The following is a 10,281-nucleotide window of genomic DNA, read 5'->3' on the forward strand; positions in this document are numbered from 1 at the left end:
GTTTCCCATCTGGGACAGTTAGAATCAACTTCAGGATGAAGGATTATCTGCGCATGCCCTTCAATTAAATTCTTACTTATCTCATATCCCATAGGTTCAATGAACTTTACCCGAGGAACTACTGCCTCCATACATGTGAAATTTGTCTCAACCATAAAACATAATTCATCCTTATACTTCTCTACTAGTGTTGGAGGTATTCTATACCTTTTCTTCATTTTTGTTTGAAAAGACTTCATTATTCTGTCCAAGTCACTGTCTCTGATTGTGATACCAAGAAACTTCTTAGTAGCATAGAAAAATATGTGAGTTAGTAGGGATTCAAATCTAAAAACTGCACTCCTTGATTTCTTGATTCTTGATATGTTATCCAATAATTGTGTTGTGACAATGTCGCACATGTTAACTTCACCTCTTACTGCCAAGTAAGCTCCATGAAGAAATCCTGCAAGGATTGAATCTATCCTAGATCCATGATTATACTTATATCCCAAAATTTTGCAAATGCATCTCACTCCATCATCTTGAATTGAGTTGACTTTCATGTTCCTCCCATCAAAATATGTGTTGAGATTTGCCTCAACAAGTTTGCGCACATCCTTGATGTTTATTAGGTTACTGCCTTGATTGCTCAAACCCGTAACCTTATGAATCAGGTCATTGTCAATACAAATGATAGCATCTCCTAGCCATAGAAGATCATCATTTACTCTGCTAAGAATTATCCTTGTCGATTCGTTATTATAAAAATCCATGTAGAACATATGCTTAACTAGGTTAAGACGTTCCAGAAATCTATGTTCAGGTTTCAGTGATAAATCATTGTTGCACATCCTCTCCAAATCCTTGTGAATCTCTGAATCGCCTATGCTTTCAATCTTACAATGAATATAACCGCTGATATCTTCTACGTGGAGAACATTTTCTGGAACTCGCGAAAATGCTCCAATGGGGTCATCGAGTAAAGAAACAAATGGGTGTTTCTTGAAATTATACCTAGGCCTATTGCTTACATTATAAACTTCTTGCCTTGCCATTCTTGAAGGATTATGCTCAATAATTCAGAAAATACCTCAATTTTGCATATTAGGGTTTTCGGCGACTTCGCGTGTTTGCAGGCTTCTCAAATTCTCCAAATCTCGCTTCAATCTTGCACACAAACTTCACACAAGCAAATGATGTATGCAAGTCAGTTTGCGTCCTTTAAATCTTTTGCAATCTATACTGCGCAATAAATGCATATCTGCCACTAGTTCAATATACTGTCTCTGTGCATTAGAGAGTTTGATCCTTTCATATATCCTCATCCTGATCATATCAAGCAATGCGCACTTCACTATAGACTTCTCTCAATGTCTACTACATACTGTCAACTGTGCAACCCTTGATACTTCCTCTAGCATCAGTTATCAACTACTTATACTTTGTTCCACTGAGAACGCTCCATTCTGGTGAGAAGAGTCACAGACAATAAGTGACTTCATCGTCTTGTCAGGTACATCTTTTAGAACTGCATGAGAACTTTCTGGTTCCTTTGCCTCCACAAATGATTCTTTTAATTCATTTGTTTGCTCTTTTACTTTAATTCTTCTATTGTTCCTTTTGTAATTCTGATTCCTGTTTAGGTCTCTTCTGTCCATTTTGCAAAACCTCGCTATGTGTTCAAAGTTGTTACATAACTGACATACAGGTACATCTCTTTTCTGTTCATTCAGCTTGTCATCAGGTGTTTTGCAATTCCTTTCAATGTGTCCAAGATTGTTGCATCTGTAGCAAACAATTTGTCTTCTTTCTCCACATTCATTACTGTGAGATCTTCTGTTTCCTGCATGGTTAGTGTTCCTATGCATCCTACTATTTGTGTTATCACTATCAAATTTAGGTTTCTTACAATCTACTGCATAATGACCATATCCATGACAATTATGAGAATACAATTTTGAAATAGGTTTGAAAGACTTACCTTTGCAATTGACTTATGTGTCTTCATGTTCATCACACCAGGCAAAAGATTCCTTTCTTTTGTTACTCATATCTTGATTAGATTCTTCGACTTTCTCAGAGTGAGCAACATTCACTATCTTTAGATGTATCATCTGTCTTGCTTAGGTCTTTATTGACTTCAGGAGTAATAAGTTCTTTTGTTTCAACAAGTTTCTTAGTGGATTGACCAAGAAAGAATCCAAGTCCAGTGTTATCATAACTGAGTCTTTGCGCACATATTTGTTCTTCAATTTTATCACCGCTAGTATATGATTTCTCAAGTTGTTGCTTTGTTTGTACCAATTCACCTTTCACAATAGTGTTGTATTTCTCTAATTCTGCATATTCTAACTTAATAGATTCTAGTTTTGATGTTACCTTGCTTAACTGGGATCTCAGATCTACATTTTCAACTTTTATTTCAGAGTCAATCTTTTCTCCATTTTTCTTAAGACTTAGCTTAAGTTTAACTATCTTTAATTCATGTTTTAGGATCTCATTTTCTTTCCTTAGATCTTCAATGTCATCATCATTTGTTTGATTAGTAGGTCCTTTTTGTTTTAGGTCATCTATTTTGTCCTTCAATTCACCAATGTAGGCTTTTGCATCCTTGTATTTGTCTTTGAGGCCATCTCTTTGATCAGTAAGAAGATCACTCTGTTTCAAGTGCTTCTTCAAGATTTTTCTTCAGTTGTTCTATATCCATAGGGATCTTATTCAAGCTGTTAAGCCTCTTCTGAATAGCCAAGCTCTGATACCAATTGTTAAAAATAGATAATACTGAGAGGGGGGGGGGGGGGGGGGGGGGGGGGTGAATCAGTATTTTCAATCCTTTAACCCAAAACTGAATATTATTAATTACTTTATCATGTGCATATGAAAATAAACCAATAGTGATGATTAATATAAACAACCATACACAAAGAGAGATCATAACACCATATTTTGTTAACTAGGGAAACCCTGGCCAAGGGAAAACCCCGGTGGGGATGGAACCTACTAAATGAATCACTATATAAAGAATCCGGTTAAGGATATTGACCCTGTTAGGAGTCTATGAAGCATGTATAGTGTCGCGAGTCCATGTTAGGAGATTAGGCCTTGTTAGAAGCCTCAACCCTGTTAGGAGTTGGTGAATCATATACAAATGTGTGCAAGAAGAGTCCACTGCCCTAACATGCAACTATACAATAAGTTCTTCAAGAAATAGGTATACATACAATACTAAGTTATTTGCTGTACTTCGCAAATCTTTTGATTGATGATTCTTCACACGAGCGATTGCGCACATATTAATCTGCATCATATCTTTGCATCATATAGCAAAGTATCGCATTCACTTGTTACTCGCATTTCACAAGATCATATCGATTTCGCATTTATTGATCAATGAATCATCATCCACCCTTTTTCACACACACTTGTTTTTTAACTTTGCAAATAAAGTTCTTTACTTGTACAAAACATTTTGGTAAATTCTTCCCTAGGCGGCTCATATAACATTATTAGAGTCGGCTCAACAAGAAATTATAACTCAAAACAATAAATCAAATTGTTAAACACATTCTACTGATATGCTCTGTTTTGCGCTGTCATCACTGCATCATTAATTCCTTCATAACTTGAACTTGGTTGATTGTACGGACATGCACATTGGTATACGTCATCATTATGACGTCATGCATCTCTGGTCAACTGCACAAGAGAATATTCCAAGGGAATATTTTGTTATCATCAAAACTGTCCTGCTGCTGTAACATTGTCTGATACTTGGACAATTTTCTTCTGCGACTGAATGAGGCTAATCTGCAAAACAAATATGTTGCCATAAATGACAACCATAACTTACCTTATCTGATTGATTGGACATATTGCCAACACACAGTGTGTTTGATATATAGATAGTGGGGTGTTATTTCATATGACAAGAGTTAGATAGTACTTCTCTAGTTATAAGGAGAACGCCAGTATCCAAATCTCTATGGGAAACTTGTCCAAACTCAACCCACTTGTGAAAGACACTATTCTGTTTCAAAGAGAAAATAGAAAGATAATTCCACTTCATGATGCATTGCATGTGCCAGGCTTAGGTAGGAATTCGATTTCTGTATTTGTCCTTCAAGATAAGGGGTATACTTGCTCATTAGAGGGGAACATGTGTTGATCAAGCACAAGGATTGGAAATCACTGATAATTATTGGAGTTAGGAGTGGCCGCGTTTATAGGTTGCAGTTTGATACTCCTAAGGCACTCATGAGCAACAACAGTCCGAGAGATCTTGGAGAGCTTTGGCATAGAAGGATGGGATTTATTCATCATGGAGAACTTAAATTGCTTTGTGAGACAACGATAGGTGTTCTAGAAGTGAGCACATAGCATGATGATGTATGCAAGGAATGTGTGTTGGGGAAGTTTGCAAAGGCATCTTTTCCAAGGAGTGACACCAGATGTGAGGGTGTTCTTGATCTAGTACATTCATATGTGTGTGGACCAATGTCGATGAAATCTCTCACAGGATATGAGTACTATGTTACTTTTATTGATGATTTCTCTAGGAAGACTTGGATATACTTCTTGAAGACCAAGGACGAAGTTTTTAGTCGATTCCAAGAGTTTGAGGCTCTTGTGGAGAACTCGATAGGAAGGAAGATAAAGGTTCTTCGTTCAAACAATGGAGGCGAGTACAAAGGAAATGACTTTCAAGAGTTCTCTACTAGAGAAAGAATCAAGAGAGTGGATTGTTCCTTACAATCAGCAGCAGAATGGAGTTGTTGAGAGGAAGAATCATTCTATATCAGAGACAACAAGGGCTATGCTACATGACCAAGACATGTCCCGCTACTTATGAGCATAAGCATGTAGTACAATAATTTATATGTAGATCAGGGTTCCAGACAAGGAACTAGGGAAGATGACACTAGAGGAAGCTTTCACATGTAAGAAGCCAGATGTTAGTTACTTCAAGACATTTGGGAGTTTCGCATATTGTTATATTCTAGGTGATACACGTACCAAGTTAGATTAGATTGTAGAGAGGGGGTAATTTGTTGGGTACAATGAAACCTCAAAGGTATATAGGATTTTTATTCCAAGGACTAGAAGAATTATAGTCAGATGTGACGTCAAGTTCATGGAGGACAAGGCATTTAGAATGTCCAAGGATTTGCCAGCTGCTGATCAGAATGAGCAGCCAACAGAAGCTCCAAGGATAACTCGACCAAGTCAAGGGCAGCAAATCTCAAGTACAATTACTAGTACAAGTATAGGCTCAGGTGGTGAAGATTCAAAAAATATGGAGCAATCGGTGTAGTAGGAAGTGCATCAAGAAGACTAGAGGTTGATATTCCATCCTTTGCAGTTGGCATTGGGGACTGTGAGGTTCAAGAGATACAAAGAGATACATAGTAGCTAGCATGGTGACATGTGAAGCTATATGGCTTTGGAAGTTGCTAGTAGCCTTGTTTGGTCAGAGGGTTGAAACTACTGTGATACACTGCAACAATTAGAGTTGCAACAAGTTGTTTGAGAATCCATTGTTTCATTATAGGTCTAAACATATAGACATCATATATCACTTCATCAGGGATTGTGTACAATAGGATTGTTCAGGTACTATACATACCTACAGATGAGTAGCTAGCAGACATTATGACTAAGGCATTGGGGAAGGCAAAATTCATCTTCTTCAGAGATAAGTTGGGTTTCATGCAGATCTGTGTCCTTGTTAATTTTGGTAGCATGAAAGCTATTCCATTTGCCCTAATTAAACTATTTTGATTTTCCAAGAGTACCTTGGTTAATAAATATTTGTTTGATTAAGCTTTTTGCAAACGATCCAGTTTTGGTTGTTAAGAGGTCTTTTATCTCAGCCGTTGATTTTTCAGCGAGAGTAGTATAAAAGGGGGGCTAGTGGGGGCATTTGGAAAACATTAATTTTTGAGAATCATTGCAATGATAGCAAATAAAGCTTGCAGAGGCAGCAAAGGCACAGTGATAGCATTGGGATTAGCAGTGAGGAAATATCAGCGGGAGAAATTGGGTGTTGTTGGAGTTCTGCCAGTAAGAGACAAGGAATTTTTGTAGCTCTTAATTTGCTGAAGTCAATAAATTTTCCATCTACAGAACTGGTTTTCCCTTGGGGGTTTTTCCAGGGACAATTTGTCCGAAAATATTGTGTTAATTGTGTTGCGAATTTATTTCCGTATTTATTATTGTGAAATTGCATTTGTGTTATTTTTCATTATCAGTTGTAGATTAATTTTTAGCAGTTAAATAATCTTTTAAGATAGGAGATTAATGATCAGTGACTGCAATAGTAATTTTCACACATCTTGATTCGTGGCTGAAGACATTAACAGGGAGGAGACAAAGAAAAGTTGGACTTCACCTTGCAGTGGGGACATAAAAGCGCGAGTCTATTAAAATAAAAATAAGAAAGAAAGTGTTTAAAGTTTCTATATGTTCATTCTGCGAAATCAAAAGAGTATTCTCTGCAATACAATTTTGCATGTTGCATTTATCCTTTGTCGTCTGCTCAGCCCATTGGACCAATGCCCTTCACATAGTCTAATTAACCCATCCCTTAACCTTATACACCTTAACTCCCTTGATCCCATCTTGCCTAAGGAGGACAGAGTGAGGATAGTTACAGTAGAGACGGCAAACACAAAATTTGAGGCTTGAAAGGTTCCTGAGAGGGTTGCATAATCTGTTTTGAGAATGTAAAAGTTGCAGCCTCAATGCAAATGTGTGTTCAATCTGTGTTTGAGCTCATGTCCCCACCCCTCAAAACCTCTGTTGTCCTCAGAGATCTGGAAACATTCTGGAATGCATGCCCAAATCGAGAATGGCATGAAATTTATGGAGGTGCCTGGCTGTCTGCATGGTGGTTGGGAATGTCTCTTGACAATCCTGGGGAAGGCTAGGCGTCCCCTGGAGAAAAAACATTTTTTATGAATCCAAAAAAAATGTTCAGAACATTAGAAAAAAGATTGTTAAATATATCATAACATGATTATAACAACAGGATAACATGACGTAATTTAACACAGCAGCAATAAATATATTTTGACAGCAATTAAATTAATCATGACAGTAGTGACAATGGCCAATATAACAGAAATAAATATATCATGATTCAAATTCATAGTTGATGGTATAAGTTGTTTGACCGTTAGCACTAACATCAATAATTCAGATTTCTGATTCGTTGTAAAACATATGTTGCAAACTTAATTTTTTGATATGCTATTAAAGGTGCATTTTCCATAGACTGTATGGTGTGTGTGAGAAGTAGATAGACACTTTTATTGGAATGTTGTTGGTATGCAGCATTCTGCAGAATCACTTCAACATTGCCATGTTATTTCTGTTGTTATACTGATGGTCATTAACTAGTAAGAATTTCTCTCTAACACACAAGTGCGCACACACTCCCCATTGTTCTGAAAAAAGGGCCTTGGACTGCTGTACCTCAAATGCATCCATGTCACACACACACACGCTTCCCTGTTCCAAAAAAGACGGCCCTCGGACTGCTGTCCCTAAAATGCATCCTGTCATTTTTGTCCCTAAATGGTCTGGAACATAGGTTACAATCTCGATAAAATAGTTGATTGCCTTAATGGTAAAGATGCATAAAAACTGCTGCACAGCCGTCAAACACATGGTTGAGTGTTGGTTCTTGCAATTAATGATGGTAAACCATCCTTGTGTGGTTGATTCCTGTAAGATGTGTCATGCAGATGCTAATAGCATAATTGTAGACACTTGTTTTGAATTGATACAAGATTATTTTTTCCATGTATCTAATAATTAATTTCAGTTGAATTGAAATGAAAACTAAACCCCCCTCAACTCGATTTCAGCTCCTTCCATATTACTCCACGTGCTGCTGCTACAATTCCTTAATTATCTGGCTTATATAATGTTCAGCCCTATGCATGTTTCAATGGCGCTATGTTGTCACCATCCAAGGTGGACTTTCTTTGTTGGATTTTCGTTCAAGCAGATTAGAATTATGTCTTTAATGGATATTCAAGCTCCTTTTTACCTACTTATGTTAAAAAATATCAAATTATATATCAATGTGAACACAAATTAATTTATATTTTACTGAGCCATATGGTGCGTTATGTATTGCTGGCACGCCTTTAATACTCTTTTAAGTTCAAAACGTGGAGTACTGTTGGATTTTCGAAGGTCCTGTTAACTGGTAGAAATAAATTTTTCTTTAACACGGGACATTTCCTGTTGGTCACTTTCAATTTATAGACTCCTATTCAACTTAATATTCAAGTTTTGTGGCAAAATAGCATTTTAAGCATGCTAATTATTTTACAAATGTTATTCTTAAATTGTGAGGTGGCTTCTGCATGCAGGGAAGACGGCAATAGAGAGTGAAAAAGTCAACTATCAACGAAAACCTCTAAGTATTACTCCTGTTTCTCTTGTCAGCCCGAGAGGTAAGCAATACACTTTTTTAATCTATATTTCCTGACACTTTTCATCTTCGTATATTAGGGAAACATTTTGTCATCAAGATGCTCTGGGTTTACTACACTGGAGTGGTTTGGATTGTCAATAAATCATTGCTTTGATGACTTTATTCCGTTAAGTCATCTATAACTGGTACCGCTAAGCATTTGCCAGTACCAGGAAGCAATGATGACATCTGAAAAATCAACCATTTGGGTTTTTTCAAGCTTTAGTTTCTTTCTCAATTGGCAAAGCTATTTCTAATATGTCTAGTTTGTCTGTAGGTGAAGCAATGCAACAGCCAGGCTATATTCCTTCTGTCATAGTTGAAGAAACCAGATCAAGTAAACCTCCTTTTCAAACTGTGTTTGGAGATAGAAGCCTACTATCTGAACCATTGCAACTGGAAGGTCCCATTTTTGATGAGTCGACTTCTCAGAAAAGTTCATTGCTTCATGAGAGAGTACGTGGAAGGTCAATGGTGCTTCCAGAAGACGCTAGTGGAGCTGCAGACCTGCTTAGTTCCCCTGTGCATATCACAGCTTTGAAATTTGAGAATAGAATTAATCAAGCCTTGCATGGCCTAAGAAGGTCTCAAGAAGCAGAATACAAGCTGGCTCAAGAAAGGCTGTATGCTCAGAAAGATTTTCTTTTATCACTCTTTAAGCAGCTGGACATAGCAAATAGTAAATTCACAAATTGTTCATCCTCATCGTCCTTAGAAAACTTTGATAACTTGCTTGTTGGCGTCTCTGATCAAGTTGGGAGGCTTCGGAAAGAAAATGCAAAATTTGGACAAATGCTCACAATTACAAATGGGTTTGGCCATACTCAGAAGGATATATTAAGGGATTATTTTGGAGTATCTCTTGAAGATGGACGTCTAAATCTCTAATTGGCCATTTTGTCTGTGGAGTACTCATCTATCACTGGCTCTCTTTCAAAGAAGATTTTGCTTTGCTGCACAGAAGCCAAGGCACATTTTTCTGCCACTTATCGTTTTATGTCACGGGTTTGACTGTTATGCAGGGTATGACAGTTGAACCATATATTCCTTGCTATGTATCTTCATTACTAGAAAAATTGGGATCTTGTTCGTTGACTTGCACGTAAGGTCTCGACAACAGAGGGAAGCAGGGGATCAATTTTAAATTTTGTTTTCTTGGTATGATCAGTCAATTGCAACATGTAAATTTATTGTTGCTTGTAACAAAATCTGTAACAGTTGCTATGTTATTCTTACTAAAGTTCGCAATTTTGAAGCTCATTTCCATCCGTTTCCAGTTGTTGTATCATTATTTAATGACGCCAAAAGCTACCAGGCGTTCAATTTTCCAAATCTTCTTGTTTGAGTCATTCTGACACAAAACTCTTTACGGCCCAACAAAATTTCACTTGAAAGATGTCCCTGCTGGGCTCAGTGACGATATGCAACAGAATGGTATTGGTGAGTGGGTTTGTATGATGGTTCATTCGGGGTAGTCAACAGGCAATAATTCACAACCAAAGTTATTTTTCCTTGTTTGACGGAATTTCTCAAAATAACCATGCCATTAAAAGCAATAATGAGCCCTTTTAATCGTATTCTGGTATGTTCTACCAAGTTTCTGGGACGGGGGATCACAAGAACGGTGGCTGCATTTGGGGGACCATTTTTTTTAGGCCATTTTAAGGGATGAGAAGTGAGACTAAAGGCTATGACAAACATGGAAAATTTAAAAAATTTAAGGATATGTAAAATATTCACATGATAAATATATACATCATAGAATTTTTAAATCACAACAATATAGTTTATATGAATGTGTAGAAGATAAAAAT

The 10,281-nt window shown here is 37.0% G+C and overlaps 1 protein-coding gene across 2 annotated transcripts in view; it reads left to right on the forward strand.

Moving 5' to 3' along the window:
- The window catches only part of LOC149568097 (uncharacterized), a 70,351-nt gene extending 60,624 nt beyond the window's left edge, over positions 1-9,727 (forward strand). For both annotated transcript variants that reach the window (XM_089821099.1, XM_089821097.1), the window contains exons 4-5: positions 8,364-8,447; positions 8,745-9,727. In XM_089821099.1, coding sequence (XP_089677225.1) covers positions 8,364-8,447; positions 8,745-9,355 — 695 coding nt within the window. In that variant the 3' untranslated portion in view covers positions 9,356-9,727. The remainder of the gene's footprint in view (positions 1-8,363; positions 8,448-8,744) is intronic.
- The last annotated feature ends 554 nt before the right edge of the window (positions 9,728-10,281 follow it).

Source organism: Cupressus sempervirens, chromosome 3 (genome assembly GCF_028749045.1).
Source record: "Cupressus sempervirens isolate cs-2001-9-10 chromosome 3, ASM2874904v1, whole genome shotgun sequence".
Classification (NCBI taxonomy): domain Eukaryota; kingdom Viridiplantae; phylum Streptophyta; class Pinopsida; order Cupressales; family Cupressaceae; genus Cupressus; species Cupressus sempervirens.